Here is an 18,196-nt window from a genome sequence, read left to right as displayed (position 1 = left end):
CCTACTTCCTAAGAACTTAGATTTCTTACCCCACCCCCGCAGGATTTAGGAACCGATTCTTATACTCTGAGGCTTCTCCTTTCCCGAAATGTATCCCTAACTTGACTGTCAGCTCCTAGAGATCAAGGATCATGTCTAGTTACAGCGTTATTCTCTCATAAGAGGTTAGTTTAGTGCTCTGAACACAATAAGCTCTCATTAAGTACCACTGAATTATTGTACTCTCCCAAATGCTTAGTACAGTGATCTGAACACTCTTGGCACTTAGCAAATACTCTCAATGGATTGGGAGCATAAAGGCCACAGGGACCACGTACTGTGCATGTGAAATAGTGTGGCCTAGTGGAAAGAGCATGGGCCTGAGGGTCAGAAGACCTGGGTTCCAATCAAAGCCTCTCCATTTACAGTTGTATGACCTTGGACTACTCACTTCATTTCTCTGCACCTCAGTTCCCTCACCTGCAAAACAGGGATTCTTTTCTTCCTCCTACTTAGACTGTGAATAATAATAATAATGATGGCATTTATTAAGCGCTTACTATGTGCAAAGCACTGTTATAAGCTCTGGGGAGGTTACAAGGTGATCAGGTTGTCCCACGGGGGGGTGCTCAAAGTCTTAATCCCCATTTTACAGATAAGGTAACTGAGGAAGAATAACAATAATAATTGCATTTATTAAGCACTTACTATGTGCAAAGCACTGTTCTTAGCGCTGGGGAGGTTACAAGGAGATCAGGTTGTCCCACGGTGGGGGGTGGGGGGGGGCTCACAGTCTTAATCCCCATTTTACAGATGAGGGAACTGAGGCCCAGAGAAGTTAAGTGACTTGCCCAAAGTCACACAGCTGACAATTGGCAGAGCAGGGATTCGAACCCATGACCCCTGACTCCAAAACCCGGGCTCTTTCCACTGAGCCACGCTGCTTCTGAGAAGTTAAGTGACTTGCCCAGAGTCACACAGCTGACAATTGGCGGAGCCGGGATTTGAACCCATGTTGGGTGAACCCCACGTGGGGCCTGATTACCTTGTATCTTCCCCCATGCTTAGTAAAATACTTGGCATATAGTAAGTGTGCTTAATGCATACCACAATTATGTTCTTTAGGCGTTTCTAAGCCCCTTGCTATTCACCCTGCGGACAATTGCCATTTTCCTTGCCTGACGGAAGAAGCTGAATTATATCTAGCTGACAGCAGATGACTGTTTGGAGAAAGTTCATAACGTTTTGTGGGCCCCTTTCATAATCTGAGAAGCAGTTCTTAAATCCAACTGCACTGGTGCAAACTTATTTAGAAGCTTGTTATCAGGAAAGCCCGCTTTAAAACCCCAAATGAACCGTTTCATTAAAAACAGGGAAGGAAAGGGAAATCAAACTTCACCTGCTCTTCCAATCCCACTCCAAGACCCATTCATTAATCTAGGCCCTACTGTGTTTTACTTTGTCACTCTTAAGAATATCGCATTAGCTTTCAGTCGATTCCAAGCAATACGGAAGCAGTGTGGCCTAGTGGGAAGCTATTCAGTCAGTGAGTCAATCTTATTTATTGAGTGCTTACTGTGTGCAGAGTACTGTACTAAGCGCTTGGGAGAGTATGATATAGCAATATAACAGACATATTCCCTGCCCACTGTGAGCTTACAGTCCAGAGGCAAGCCTAAAGTCTAAAGAGTGAGGGCCTGCAGTCAAAGGACCTGAGTTCTAATCCTGGTTCTGCCACTTGTCTGCTGGGTGGCCTTGGGTCCCTTCACTTCTCTGCACCTCAGTTACCTCATCTGCAAAATGGGATAAGACTATGAGCCTTACATGGGACAGCGACTGTGTCCAACCTGATGAGCTTGTTCCTTCCCTTGTGCTTAATACAGTGCCTTAACAGTTAACAAATACCATAAAAAGGGCTTAAGTACTACAAGAAGGAAAAATTCTCCATTACTCAACTGGGTCACTCTGGAGACAGATACAATCAAAAAGAAGGAACCTCCGCTATTTTCTTTACGGAATATATTATTTCTCCAATGACTCCCTGTCTCCCCTCCCTTGTCAGACTGTGCGTGGTTCTAACTTGATGAGGCGTGGGAGGGTTGGAATCAAGGATGCCGTAGCGTGTTGCGTGGCCCAGAGGACACAATACTCTTGAGTTTCACAACTGGCTGGGCCACGGGGAGACAATTCCAAGCCACTTGATGATTGAATTGTCTGTTGACACCCTAGGTGCTTGAGTGAAGAACACTCTTGACCCCGTTTAACACGATCACTGGAAAGCAACGCATGCCGTCGCTGACTGAATTCCAGTGGCCATAAGGAAGAGCTGTCATGCTTTCTCTGATGTTCTCTGCCTACAGTGAGCTTACAGTCTAGAGCTGTATATTATTATTATACCCCATTTTATAGATAAGGGGACTGAGACACAGAAAAGTGAAATGACTCACCCAAGGTCACACAGCAAGTAAGTGGGGAGTCGGGATTAGAATCCAGGTCCTCTTACTTCCAGGCCCGTGCTTTTTCCACTAGGCCCCATGGATGATTTTTTGGGGGGTCTGATCTGGCTATAAACTGGCAGACTCCTCCTCCTCCCACTACTACTTCTAAATAATAATAATTGCAATATTTATTAAGTGATTTCTATAGGCTAAATGATGGGTCAGTATAAACTAATTTAAAACAGCGTGGAAAGAACACTGGGCCAGGAGTCAGAAGACCTGGGTTCTAATCCTGCCTCTATCACTTGGCTGTTGGGTGACTTTGGGCCTATCACTTAGCTTCTCTGAGCTTCGGTTTTTTCATCCATCAAATGGAGAATAAATACCTCTTTTTCCACAGTGGTATATATTGAGTGCCTACTGTGTGCAGGGCACTGTACGAAGTATGGGGAGAGGATAGCACAATAAAGTAGACAGATCTCTGTCCACAGGGAGCTTACAGTCTTATGGAGGGGGACAGACATTAAATTACATTACAGATGAGGTTTATGTCAGATCTGATTGCATTGTATCTATCCCAGTATTTGGCACATACTTTGTGCTTAACAAATAATATTATAATCATCATCAGATCAGGCCCATTTCCTGTTTCACGTAGTCATATAGCCACAGGATAGATCAAATCTGCTTCCATAGAAATCAATCAATCACAATTATTGAGCACTGTTTATGTGCAGAGCACTGTACTAAGTGCTTTGGAGAGTAGGATGGCACAGTGGATAAAGTATGGGCCTGGGAATCTGAAAGCGATGGGTTCTAATTCCGGCTGTGCCACTAGTCTGCTGTGTGACCTTGGGCAACTCACTTCACTTCTCTGTACCTCTGTTACCTCATCTATAAAATGGGGATTGAGACTGTGTATTTCATTCATTCAATCGTATTTACTGACCGCTTACTGTGTGCAGAGCACTGTGCTAAGCACTTGGGAAGTACAAGTTGGCATTGTACAAGCACTTAGTACAGTGCTCTGCACACAGTAAGTGCTCAATAAATAGGATTGATTGATATAGAGACGGTCCCTACCCAACAGTGGGCTCACAGTCTAGAATCCTACGTGGGACAGGGACTGTGTATCTCTCCCAGTACATAGTACTGTGCCTGGCACATGGTAAGAATTTAACAAATGCCACAGTTATAATCACAATTATCATTACAATATAACAGAAAATGTCAACATTTTCCCTGCCCTCAGCGAGCTTACAGTCCCTAGAGGGTGTCTAGCCTACTCTGCTGTGATTCAGAAAGGGAGAAGCAGGGTTTAAGTTCCATCTCCAGATGATCTTAAATTCCAAATCAGTGGGGTCTGACTTTAGAAAGTTTTACTGTGAAGTTCAAATAATTGGAGACAGTTCTTTCCAGGTATGGAAGCTGCATGACATTGTGGAAAGAGCATGGGCCTGGGAATCAGAGGATCTGGGTTCCGATCCTGGCTCTGCCACAGGCCTGCTGTGTGACCTTGGGCAAGTCACTTAACTTCTTTGTGCCTCAGTGACCTAGTCTGTAAAATGGGGATTCACTCCTACTCCCTCCTACTTAGACTGTGAGCCCCATGTAGGACAGGGACATGTCCCACCTGATTAACTTGTTTCTACCCTGGCACATAGAACATAATAAGTGCTTGAGAAGTACCATAACTTAATTAAAAATGGCCATCAATTATGGGCTCCAACTGAGGAGAGCGATAGCAGAAATTTAGGATTTTAATTTCTCCTTTCTGCACATTTTTAGGTCTGAGTAATAGTCTATTGCCATAGATTACTATTAGAAATCTAGTAGTACTTTTGTGTCAACTCCAGTGCTTAGCACAGTTTATAGTAAGCACGAATACAGCATAGAGTACAGAATATAGTAAAGGCTAAACAAATATAATACAATCCACATATACAAACACACACACACACACACACATATAAATGCCTGACCCTGCCTTTCACTATTCTTCCATGTCAGCAGGGACCTGCAAACAGAATCCAAGTCACAGACAGAGGACTCAAAGTCACAGACAGAGACCATCAGCTTCAGGGGCAGGTTAATGAAAGCATCGGGAGGGTAAAACAGAAGAAGACGCCCAGAAATCTATATTCTACGACACTCCATTGGTGTTCCTTTTTCCCTAATTAAAAGATGGTAGTTTGGCGAGTCAAATCTTGGGCTGCTTCCAGCTTTTTTTTCAAAATAGACCACCTCTACAACTTTCACCCTATGTAAATTTCATCTGACTCTTCCCCTCATTCCAAGCAAATGAGTTGTTTGCAGCGTAGGGGCACATGCTGGATTTCTTTCTCTGAGAGTGTTGCTGGAGGGTTTGGGGGAACTCTTCCCTTTGTCACTGGGGAGACTCAATCAATCAATCAATCATATTTACTGAGAGATTACTGTGTGTACAGAGCGCTGCACTAGGCACTCGGGAGAGTACAGTATAACAGAGTTGGCAGAAACATTCCCTGTTCACAAGGCGCTTACAGTCCAGGGGGAGAAACCAACCTTGATATGAATCACTAAATTACGGCTATGTCCGTAGGGTTGGAGTCAGACCCCTGGGAAGAGAGAATGAATTTCCCCCTCCTGCTCCATATGACAACCAAAGGAAGTCCATCCTGTTCCCCCATTTCTCCAGGGGGGTCCCTCATCCCCTCTCTCAGTCCAGGGTTAATGGTTTCCCTTCTCCAGTCTCTGTTCTGCGGAAGAGAGGACAAGTTCTTTTCAATTCTCAGCTGACCCTCTTATAGTTCATTCATTCATTCGTTTATTCAATTGTATTTATTGAGCACTTACTGTGTGCAGAGCACTGTGCTAAACACCTGGGAAGTACACGTTGGCAACATATAGAGATGGTTCCTACCCAACAACGGGCTCACAGTCCGTTGGCGGGACAGGCGAGAGAGGCCCAGTGAGGAGGTTAGCGGCGGCAGAGGAGCGGAGGGTGCGGTCTGGGCTGTAGAAGGAGAGAAGGGAGGTGAGGTAGGAGGTGGTGAGGTGATGGAGAGCCTTGAAGCCATGTGAGGAGTTTTTGCTTGATGCGTAGGTTGACTGGTAGCCACTGGAGATTTTTGAGGAGGGGAGTAATATGCCCAGAGTGTTTCAGCACAAAGATGATCCAGGCAGCAGCGTGAAGTATAGGTTTGCCTGGAGGCTACTGGCCACCTGTAGCTGGCCTTGTTCCCAGGGAACTTTGGTGTGGGGGGCACGGCGGAGACCCTCCGGTGAAGATCCTGCCAAGCATCTAGAGTTTGGGAGTGTGGATCAGTAGGTCGACCAGTAGGTCTGGAAGTACTTGGAGGGAACGTTCCGTACAGTCACAACAGCAACAAAGTGTTTCCTTTTAGACGTTGAATAGTACTCATAGTAACAATAATAATAATAATGCTATTTGTTTAGTGCTTATTACATGCCCAAAACTGTACCAAACACCAGGGTGTCGATATCTACTGATAAGTTCCTGCCACCCATGGAGCTCAAAGTCTAAGGAGGGGAAAGAACAAGGTAGTGAATCCTCATTTGGATTCAGGCTGACGGATTAAGTGCTTAGTACAGTGCTCTGCACATAGTAAGCACTCAATAAATACGATTGAATGAATGAAGTTAAGTGATTTGCCCAAGGTCACACAATAGCTAAGTGGCAGAGCTGGGATTAGAACCCGGTCCTGTGGTTCAAAGCAGCATGGCATAATGGATAGAGCAAGGGCCTGCAAGTCAGAAGGTCACGGGTTCTAATCCCAGATCTGCCACTTGGCTGCTCTGTGGCCTTGGGCAAGTCACTTCACTTCTCTGTGCCTCAGTTCCCTCAACTGTAAAGTGGGGATTGAGACTGTGAGCCCCATGTGGAACAGGGACTGTGTCCAACCCGATTTGCTTGTATCCATCCGAAAGCTTAGTATAGGGCTTGGTACACAATAAGCTCTTAACAAATACCATAATTATTATTATTATCATGAGAAGAAGCATGGCTTAGTGGAAAGGGCATGGGCTTGGGCGTCAGAGGACCTCAGTTCTAATCCCAGCCCTGCCACTTGTCTACTGTGTGACCTTGGGCAAGTCACTTAACTTCTCTGTGCATCAGTTCCCTCACCTGTAAAATGGGGATTAAGACTATTAGCCCCACGTGGGACAACCAGATTACCTTGTATCTACCCCAATGTTTAGAACAGTTCTTGGCACATAGTAAGTGCTTAACAAATATTGTAATTATTATTATATGCACTCCAGTTTGAATTGTTGATTTGTCCCTATATGTATCACCTTTTCCCATTGCCCAACTGGGGCCCCTGTGGACTAGGTTTAGGTCCGAATCCATACCTAGGAATCTTTTCCAGTGCTTAGTACTGTGCTCTGTGCCTTTTGAATCAGTGATCTTGACTTTAATTGCTTGATAAATGTCACCACTCACACTGTAATCTTTCACAGTGGCCTGTAGGACATTAATATTATTAGAAAAGATGATAATAATTATGATATTTGTTTAGCACTTACTACGTGCCAAGCACCATACCAAGCCCTGTGGCGGATGCAAGGTCATCAGCTTGGACACAATACCCTGTTCACACAGTGCTCTCATTTTAAGGGAATTGGCTAAAAGACAGGCCTGAAATTCAGGAGGTCCTGGGTTCCAATCTCAGCTCCACCACCTGTCTGCTGTGTGACCTTGGGCAAGTCACTTTAACTTTTCTGTGCTTGTTACCTCATCTGTAAAATGGGAATAAAACTGGGAGCCCCATGTGAGATATGGATTACCTGGTATTTACCCCAGCATTTAAGTACAGTGCCTGGCGTATAGTAAGTGCTTAACAAATACCATTTTAAAAAAAGGACAGGGAGAACAGGTTTTGAATCCCCATTTTACAGATGAGGAATCTGAGGCACAGAGAAGTTAAATAATGACAACAACAATCAGGGTTAGTAAGCTAGTGGAAGAGGCATAATTAGAGTCCAGGTTCTGTGACTTCGAGACCTATCGGTGCTCTTGCTACTAGGCCACGCAAATCACATTGTCAAGTGCACAGTAAGCACTCAATAAATACAATTGAATGAATGAATGAATGAAATGCAAGCTAAAAAGGATTCTGGAAACCAGGTCATCTCCAGATCGAAGGATATGAAGGTTCTAAGTCACAATTTTTCAGGGTAGGTTGTGTTTTAGCTTCAGTTCTGTTGGGTAGGGACCGTCTCTATATGTTGCCAACTTGTACTTCCCAAGCCCTTAATACAGTGCTCTGCATGCAGTAAGCGCTTAATAAATACAATTGAATGAATTCAGGGCAAATCCATGGTCCGGCGTCCAGCTACGGGCCAGCTGCAGGTGGTGGAAAAGCTGTGTTTTAAGAGATGGGAAGCCTACTCTTCATCCCAGGAGCCTCCTTGCTGACCTCCCTGCTTCCAAACTCTACCCACTCTAGTCCATACTTCACACTTCTCCCTGAATCATTCTTCGTTTTGCACTCATCTCCCCCATTCTCCAGATCCTCCAGTGGTTGCCTTTTCCTCACCAGGCAGAAACTCCTCACTATGGACTTCAAAAAAGCCAGTCCACTCTCTTCCCCCCTACTTATCCTCACTCGTCGTCCACTTCACCCCAGCTCGTACTCAGAATTCCCTCCACCTTCACTTCTGGGCAGACTGCTGTTCTCCCCTTCTTCTAGACCCTTCCAGGGAGGGAGATCTTCTCCTCTCTCATCTCCACATCCTCTTTCTCCCTCTACTGCTGCCCCCACTTCTTCCTCATCTGTGCCTCACCTCATAATCAATTATATTTATTGAGAACTTATTATGTGCACAGCACTGCATTAAATGCTTGAAAAGTCACCTTCCCTTGCTCCACCACAGTAGCACTTAAGTTCATACTTTTAATCATAACTGCTACCCTGACCTGTAACTTATTTTGGTGTCTGACTCCCCCCACTTGACTGTAAGCTCCTTCAATCAATCGATCAATCAGTTGTATATATTGAGCACGTACTGCATGCAGAACAATATACTGAATGCTTGGGAGAGTATGATAGAAAAGGTTTGATAGACGCTCCCTGACTACAGGGAGCTTACATTCTAGAGGGAATATCCCTTGATTCCCTTGAGGGCAGGAATCATGTCTATATTATACTCTCCCAAGTGCTTAGTACAGAGTTCTGCACCTAGTAGGCTCTCAATAAATACCACTGATTGATCGATTGACTGACTGGGTGCTTGTGAAGTACAGAATTAAGAAACAACCAGCTCCCTTCCCACAAGGAGCTTGCACTCTAATTCATTCATTCATTCATTCAGTCGTATTTATTGAGCGCTTACTGTGTGCAGAGCACCGTACTAAGCGCTTGGGAAGTACAAGTTGGCAACAAATAGAGACGGTCCCTGCCCAAAAGTGGGCTCACAGTCTAGAAGGGGGAGACAGAGAACAAAACAAAACATATTAACAAAATAAAATAAATAGAATAAGTATGTACAAATAAAATAGAGTAACAATGGTGAAAGACGAGTACAGAACTATTTATAGGAGCCGTCACAGTAAATAATTAAATGCACATCCCGATAACCACTATCTGAACGCAATGAGGATGGGTTGCTATCCCTTTTAGGGAGTGGAAAGTGAGAGTGTGTGAAGATACATCAGAGGTGGAAAAAGCTTTTCACTCGACTACGGTAAAATCTGTGAAAATTTCGCCCCGCAACTTCTATAACTGCCCAGGTCCCAGAGGGTTCCTATCTGTTCTATCTAGACACAGCTGCTGTTACCTGATCACACCGCTGACACCAGCGGTCTTAAAAATGAAAAATCAATAGCCAACTTGACACTCGGCCATCAGCCGACCAGGTGACATTTCTTTTGGCTACGCCTGGATAGGCCCGCTTTTGAGACGATGAACACAGGCGTTCTGTTGCTTTATTTTTGTAAGTGGTGAATGTCATCAAAATACAATTTCTCCTACCATAGGAAGTGGCCACAGAGGTCTAGGGGAGTTGATTTGGTTTTCTGCGTTAACCAAGTTCCTTAAGCCCTCTTTTCCAAACTCCCTCTCCCTTCTGTGTCGACTACCCCCTTCTCAGCCCCATAGCACTGAGGTACCTATCCATAATTTAGTTATGTATGCTGAGGTCTGTCTCCCCTTCTAGGCTGGAATAATAATAATACTTGTGGTATTTAAGTGCTTACTATGTGCCAGGCACTGTACTTAGCACTGGGATGGATAAAAGTAAATCGGGTTGGACACCGTCCCTGCCCAATGTGGGGCTACTATTATTGCTACTACTAGTGATAGTAGTAGCAATAGTAGTAGAGAAGCAGTGTGGCTTAGCGGTAAAAGCACGGGTTTGGGAGTCAAAGGACCTGGGTTCTAATCCCGGCTCAGGAACTTGTCCACTGGGTGACCTTGGGCAAGCCACTTCACTTCTCTGCGCTTCAGTTACCTCATCTGTAAAATGGGGATTAATACTATAAGCCCCACTTGGGACAACCTGATTACCTTGTATCTACCCCAGCGCTTAGAATAGTGCTTGGCACAGAGTAAGTGCTTAACAAATACCATAATTATTATTACTATTATTATCAATAAAGTAATAGTAACTGTGCCTCAGTTACCTCATCTGTAAAACAGGGATTGAGAATGTGAGTCCCACGTGGGACAGGGACTGTGTCCAACCCTATATGCTTGTATCCACCCCAGCACTTAGTACAGTGCCTGGCACATAGTAAGTACTTAAATACCACAATTTTTATTACTATTCCAGCCTAGAAGGGGAGACAGACCTCAGCATAAATTACTAAATTATGGTGGTATGTTATGGTATGTGCTTAACAAATACCATAATTATATTATTATTACCAAATGAAACTCTAGAGACAAAAGGGTTTTTTACTGAGTATGAGTGAGAAATCCACCAGCTGGTTCACTGGTTGTTGATGCTTAGCCACATACAGAAAGGATCCATTATCCTTTCCAATTCCAGGATTCCAAGTCCTTTGGTCTCTGGGATGTGAGAAAGAATGAGGGGAGAGGGGAGAGGGAAGGAGGGCAAGAAAGGGGAAGAGCGAGGGGGAGAGGAGGAAGGGAGTGTGGGGGGAATCGGAGGAGATAAGGGAAGGAAAAGGGGAGGGGAGGTAGCAGGGTCTAATGTCAAAGCAGGGACTCACTGCCCTGCTGTGTGACCTTGGGCAAGTCACCTTACTTCCCCATGCCTCTGCTTCCTCATCTGAAAATGGGGATGAAATCTCTGTTCTCCCATCATCTTGAACCAGGAGTCCTGTGTGGGACTGAGTTGGTGTCCAATCTGATTATCTTCTATCTAGTCTTTGCTTAGCACAGTGTTTGGCCCAAAACAGTCCTTACTAAGTACCATCATTACTATACTAGTAATGGTATTTGTTGAAGAACAGTGTGCCCTAGTGGAAGGAGCCTGGGAATCAGAGGACTTGGGTTCTAATCCTGGCTCTGCCACTTGTAAGTGCTTAAAGTAAGCGCTTAATAAATGCTATCATTATTATTATTATTATTATTATTATTATTATTATTATTATTATTATTGTCTGCTGTGTGACCTTGGGCAAGTCCGTTAAATTGACTGTGCCTCAGTTATCTTGTCTGTAAAATAGAGATTCAATATCTGTTCTCCCTCCTTCTTAGATCGTGACTCCTGTGAGGGTCAGGGACTGTGTCCGACTTGATTATCTTGAATCTTCACCTGTGCTTAGAACACATAGTAAACACTTTACAAATACCTCAATAGTGACAATGATGATTGTCATGATTACCATCATCACTGTTATTACAGACACAAGGAGCCAACTCTCTAATGGGGGAAACACATGAATCAGTGTAGTCTAGTGGATAAAGCACGGGCCTGGAAATCAAAGGACCTGGGTTCTAATCCTGGCTCCACTCCTGGGCTGCTCTGTGACACTGGGTAAGTCACTTAAATTCTCTGTGCTCAATCCCTCATCCGTCAAATAATAATAATTATGGTATCTGTTAAGCACTTACTATGTGCCAAGCACTGTTTTAAGTGCCGGGGTAGATACAAGGTAATCAGGTTGTCCCACGTGGGGCTCACAGTCTTAATCCCCATTTTAAAGATGAGGTAACTGAGGCACAGAGAAGTTAAGTGGCTTGCCCAAGATCACACAGCTGACATGTGGCGGAGCCGGGATTAGAACCCACAACCTCTGACTCCCAAGCCCGTGCTCTTTCCATTAAGCCACGCCGCTTCTCATGAAGATTAGGACCGTGAACTCATGTGGGACATGGACTGTGTCCAACCCGACTGGCTCATATCTACCCCAGCGTTTAAAACGGAACCAGACCTGTAGTAAACACTTAACAAATACCTCAGTCCTTATCGTACGTGTCTGGCGCGTAGTAAGCACTTGACAAATGCCATTAAAAAATAATATGGACCGTTGTACGGACAATTGATTATGCAGATATACGGGAGCAGGTCGGTTTAGGGAGCCTGGTGAATATCGCCTGGATATGTGTGGAACACGGAACTCCAAAGCTCCCGCTCTCAAAGAGGAATGGAGAACCAGTGTGATCTAGGGGTCTGAGGGTCAGAAGACCTAGGTTTTAACCTCGTCTCAATTGTCTGCTTTTTCAAGGACCTAGCACAAGGTCTACTCCTGTAGCCATGAGTTCAACTAAGCAGACAACGAGTACAGTGCCAGGCTACCCACCATCAGCATCAGAGGCAGGCACAACAAGGCCAATGACAACAACAGAAACCACTGTAACCCCAACAATAACCTCTACGGCTGCAGGCCACAAGCTCACGACGACAGGTGAGTCTCACACACCCCGGCGTCTCCCCTGACGTTCCTGGAGAAGAGGCAGGCGCGTACATAGACTGCGACTTGTTCAGACGGTCTTTGTCAAATGACCGGTAACTGAATGCCTTGCTAACAGGGCCCGGGGGAATGTGACGGGTGAAGACGACGGGTTGTGTGGATGTCTTGTACAGTACAGTGTTTCCTGAGGTCAGAGACGGTGCTCTCGGAAGGGAGGGGGGCGGAAAGGAAAGAGAGAGAAAGGGAGAGAAGTCTGCATGCACTTAATAATAATAATAATAATAATAATGGTATTTATTAAGCACTTACTATGTGCAAAGCACTGTTCTAAGCACTGGGGAGGTGACAAGGTGATCAGGTTGTCCCACAGGGGGCTTACAGTTTTCATTCCCATTTTACAGATGAGGGAACTGAGGCACAGAGAAGTGAAATGACTTGCCCAAAGTCACACAGCTGACAGTTGGTGGAGCCGGGATTTGAACCCATGACCTCTGACTCCAAAGCCCGGGCTCTTTCCACTGAGCCACGCTGCTTCTCTGTGTTCATCTTTCACTTCTTCGTCTGTGAAAGACGTCTTCGTCTGTGTATCTGATATGCTCAGATCACACTTTCCCCAGTGCTTGGCACATAGTGAGTGCTGAACAAATATTGTTCTACTCCCACACACTCAACCGGATGATCGAATTTATCAAGCACTTACTGTGTGCAAAGCAGTCAGTCCGATCATATTTATTGAACACTTACTATATGCAGAGCACTATACTAAGTGCCTAGGCAAGAACACTATAACAATAGCTTAATAACTTAAGTGCTTAGTACAGTGCTGTGCACACAGTAAGCACTCAATAAATATGATTGAATGAACAATAGAACACACATTCCCTGACCACAGCAGGCTTACTTTTCTAGAGGAGGAGGCCAACATTCACTGTACTAAGCGCTTGGGAGAATGCAATACAGCGGAGTTGGCAGACACGTTCCCTGCCCACAGTGAGTTTAGAGTCTAAAGAGGAGCTTAGAGTCACTTGTTCATCCATTCATTCATTCATTCAATCGTATTTATTGAGCACTTACTGTGTGCAGAGCACTGTACTAAGCGCTTGGGAAACACAAGTTGGCAACATATAGAGACGGTCCCTACCCAACAATGGGCTCACAGTCTAGAAGGGGGAGACAGACAACAAAACAAAACAACTTGTCTGTTGTGTGACCTTGGGCAAGTCACTTTGCTTCTCTGGGCCTCAGTTACTTCATCTATAAAATGGGGATTGAGACTGTGAACCCCATGTGGGACAGGGACTGTGTCCAACCCAATTTGCTTGCGTCCACCCCAGTGCTTAGTATAACGCCGGGCACATAGTAAGTGCTTAACAAATGCCACTATTATTATGATTATTATAGTCTAGATGATCCTCTCAGGGATAGTTTTAGGTGCCCACCAGTGTGAGCGGTAGCCAAGGGAGAGCAAACAGAGAAGCCGGATTTCAGTCAATCAGTCAATCAATCAATCAATGACCTCCCCCGAAGCAGGAGGCCCTAAGTTGGATGTGAGGAGCTAGGTGTAGGAATAAAATTACTAACCTTCCTCTGACCCCACGTTGGATGTGACGTATTGTTTGTAGGACTGAAGTCCAAACAACCCATTCAAACCAACCAGTCCTCTTCCACATGTAATCACTCAAAGATATTGAGCGCTAACCCCGATCACTCAAAGATATTGAGCGCTAACCCCGCGCAGAGCTCTGTACTAAACACTTGGGAGAGCACAGTAGTAGATGCAATCCCTGCCCTCAAGGAGCTTGAAATCTAGTAAGGGATACAGACACTGAAATGTCAGGTACTGGACTCTCAGTTGCTCACTGATTTTATCAGCGACACCCATACATATTGATGCATCAGAAGCATCACCTTCAAACCAATCTGCCCAGAACTTGCTAAGCTGAGCCCAGAAAATGTGACCGTTTAGGCACATTGGCTTTGAATACTGGGGGCACCTTGCCCTAGAGGAAAGAGCAAAGATGGGGTTTGAGATCCAGTCCTGCCCCTTTTTCACCATATGACCTTGAACAAGTCATTTAACCTCTCTGTGCCTCAGTTTCCTCATCTGTACAATGAGAGTGAAATATTTGTTCCCCTCCTTATACTGTAGGATGGAGCTTGTGTCTGATTGGATTCATTCATTCATTCAATCGTATTTCTTGAGTACTTACCATGTGCACAGCACTGTACTAAGCACTTGGGAGAGTATAATACAACAATAAACAGACACATCCCCTGCCCACAACGAGCTTACAGCCTAGAGGAGGGGAGACAGGCATCAGTGAAAATAAATAAATGAGAGATATGGACATAAGTGAGGTGAGGCTGGGAGTGGGGGGAAGAACCAAGGGAGCAAGTCAGGGTGACGCAGAAAGGAGTGGGAAAAGAGCAACCTCTACTCCATCCTAATCCTCCTCGACCTCTTGACTGCCTTCCCTTTTCCTGGAATCATTATGCAACCTTGGCTTCTCTGACACTATCCTCTCCTGGGTCTCCTCCTATGTCTCTGGCAGCTCATTCTCAGACTCTTTCGAGGGCTCCTTCTCTGCTTTCTACCCCCAAACTATGGCCATCCCTCAGGGCTCAGTCCTGGGCTCCCCTTCTTTTCTCCATCTGTACCCACTCCCTTGGGGAACTGATGCCTTCCCATGGCTTCGGCTTCCCTCTCTGTGCAGTTGATTTCCAAATCTACATCCCCAGCCCTGTTGTTTCTCCTTCTCTGCAGTCCCGTATTTCCTTCTGCCTTGAGGATATCTCTCTTTGGATGATCCGCTGACTCCTCAAACTTAACATTTCCAAAACGTATCCCCACCTAAACCCTGCCCCTCCTGTCCCCCCAACTTTCCCATCACCATAGACAAGCACCACCATCCCGCTTGTCTGACAATCCAGTAACCATGGGGTCATCTTGGACTTATCTCTCTCTTCCATATTCAGCCTGTCCCCAAATCCTGTCAGTTCTACCTTCACAACATTGCTAAAATCTGCCCTTTCTTCTCCATCCAAACTGCTACCATACTAATCCCACACATTTATCCTATCCTGGCTTTGATTACTGCATCAGCCTCCTTGCATATCCTCTCTGCCTCCAGCCTTTCCCAACTCCATTCCGTACTTCACTCTGCTGGCTGGATCATTTATCTACAAAACTGACAATTGGCAGAGCTTGGATTTGAACCCATGACCTCTGACTCCAAAGCCCGTGCTCTTTCCACTGAACCACGCTGTTTCCATGCCCTCCCTTCTCAGCCACCTACTTGTGAGCATTTCTTCTGGCAGGTGGGATGAGAGCCACAGCAGGTCTAGTGGAAAGAGTCGGGGAGGGTCTGTGAGGATCCAGGTTCTAATCTGTCCACTTTCCTGATGTGTGACCTTAGGCAAGTCACTTAACTTCTCTGGATCTCAGTTTTCTAAGGGAATTCAGTATCTACTCTCCCTCCTACTTAGACTGTGAGCCTCATGTGGGACCTGATTATCTTCTATTTATCATAGTAAGTACTTGACAACTACTATAATGATTGTTATTATGGTTATTAATATTATTACTGCTAATAATGTCATTTTTGCATTCACAGTCACAGCTAGTGTGAGAACATCATCGAGCAAACCTGTGACACCAACATTCAACACATCTGACTTCAGCTCTTCTAGTGAGAGTAGGTTCTATTTTGTTCTATAATCTTTTTCACAAAGGAAAATGAACTACTATTCTACTAATACTAGAGAGGCAGCATGGCTCAGTGGAAAGAGCACGGGCTTTGGAGTCAGAGGTCAGGGGTTCAAATCCTGGCTCCACCAATTGTCAGCTGTGTGACTTTGGGCAAGTCACTTCACTTCTCTGGGCCTCAGTTATGACCTCATCTGGAAAATGGGGATTAAGACTGTGAGCCCCCCGTGGGACAACCTGATCACTTTGAAACCTCCCCAGCGCTTAGAACAGTGCTTCGCACATAGTAAGTGCTTAATAAATGCAATCATTATTATTATTATTATTACCCTAGTACTTGGAACAGTTCTTGGCACACAGCTCTTAACAAATGCCATCATTATTATTATGACTACTATCCACCACCATTCATTCTCCCAATCGTATTTGTTGAGCGCTTACTGAGTGCAGAGCACTGTACTAAGCGCTTACTAATGCTACTCCATGGAGGAGCTGGTTCTGCACCAGGCATAAGTCGACTGAGTTAAGCAGCAGCAGGGGTGAGCAGACCAAATTAGCCAACCCCAAGAGTGAGCAGAATCCAGTAACATCTAACCAGCATCAGGTGTATGCAGATGAAATTAACCAGCAAGATGTGTTGCCAACTTGTACTTCCCAAGCGCTTAGTACAGTGCTCTGCACACAGTAAGTGCTCAATAAATACGATTGATTGATTGATTGTTGGCAGACTGCATTATTCTCCAGTTGGTAAGCTCATCCTGGGCGGGGAATGTGTCCCCAACTCTGTAATATTGTCATACTGTACTCTCCCAAGTTCTTAGTAGAGTGTTCGTCCCCCAGTAAGCACTCAATAAATACAATTGATTGATGAGAAACCAGCACCAAGGTTTGAGGAGATTGAGTTTACCAGCCCCATGTAGGACAGGGACGGCATCGGGCCTGATAAATCTGTATTTATCCCAGTGCTTAGGACAGTGCTGAGCATATAGGAAGTGCTTATCAAATACTATCATTAAGTCCCCTGGCCCCCAGTTGGGTGTTATCTGTGCTTTGTTCAGCTGTTCTCCACGGAGCATCAGATGTTTGGGTAGATCTGTGGCCATCGGACCCAGCCGTGGAGATGGATTTTGTGTGGGGTTGTGAGCAAGCTGCATTAACCAGCACCAGGGCTCGGGAGCTGACTTGACCTCGGCAGAGATGAATTTCTCATTCATTCATTTAAACATATTTATTCAGCACTTAACTGTGTGCAGAGCACTGTACTAAGCGCTCGGAAAGTACAATTCGCCAACAAATAGCTACAATCCCCACCCAACAACGGGATCACAGTCTGGATTTGGAGACAGACATCTCCAGCCCCTCAGACGGCCACCTTCCCTCCCCACACTAAAATCCACCTCCCAGACTCCTTCCTATGGCCACAGGTCTGAAGCTCTGTGGAGAACAACTGACAATGCCCAGATAATGCCCAGCTATGACCCAGGAAACTTAATGATGGTATTTGTTAAGCACTTATTACATGCCAAGCACTGTTCTAAGCGATGGGATAGATTCAAGGTCTTCAGGTTGGACAAAGTCCCTGTCCCACATGGGACTCTAGTCTTAATCCCCAGATGAGGTAACTGATTACTATCCATTGATTGATTGAAAGATTTCTACTACTTCTACTTTACTCTTACTGCTACTTCTACTGGTTCTAGAAGTCTACTGATCTAGCGCTTAGAACAGTGCTCTGTACATAGTAAGCGCTTAACAAATGCCATTATTATTATTATTATTCTAGTACTTCTACCTCTATTTCTATTTTTCTACTACTACCGCTTTCACTACTATTTCCACTTCCCCACTACTTGTTGTTGTCGTTGTCTTATGCCGTCGAGTCGTGTCCGACCCATAGTGACGCCATGGACACATCGCTCCCAGAACGCCCCACTTCCATCTGTGATCGTTCTGGTAGCGTAATCAGAGAGTTTTCTTGGGAAAAATCTGTAAGTGGTTTACCATCGCCTCTTTCCACTCCATAAGCCCTCAACTTTCTCCCATGCTGCTGCTGCTACTTCTATTTTTATTGCTACTAATAATAATAACAATGATGGCATTTATTAAGTGCTTACTATGTGCAAAGCACTGTTGTAAGCACTGGGGAAGTTACAAGGTGATCAGGTTGCCCCACGGGGGGCTCACAGTCTTAATCCCCATTTTCCAGATGAGGTAACTGAGGCCCAGAGAAGTGAAGTGACTTGCCCA

General features: G+C 45.1%; 1 protein-coding gene across 3 annotated transcripts in view; it reads left to right on the top strand.

Annotated features, from left to right (window-relative positions):
* EMCN (endomucin) overlaps positions 1-18,196 on the top strand; it is a 93,362-nt gene that overhangs the window by 36,845 nt on the left and 38,321 nt on the right. For all 3 annotated transcript variants that reach the window (XM_038769334.1, XM_038769333.1, XM_038769332.1), the window contains exons 2-3: positions 12,058-12,237; positions 15,858-15,938. In XM_038769334.1, the coding sequence (XP_038625262.1) occupies positions 12,087-12,237; positions 15,858-15,938 (232 nt within the window). In that variant the 5' untranslated portion in view covers positions 12,058-12,086. The remainder of the gene's footprint in view (positions 1-12,057; positions 12,238-15,857; positions 15,939-18,196) is intronic.

Source organism: Tachyglossus aculeatus, chromosome X5 (assembly GCF_015852505.1).
Source record: "Tachyglossus aculeatus isolate mTacAcu1 chromosome X5, mTacAcu1.pri, whole genome shotgun sequence".
Lineage (NCBI taxonomy): Eukaryota > Metazoa > Chordata > Mammalia > Monotremata > Tachyglossidae > Tachyglossus > Tachyglossus aculeatus.
This window is presented reverse-complemented; position numbering and strand designations above follow the sequence as displayed.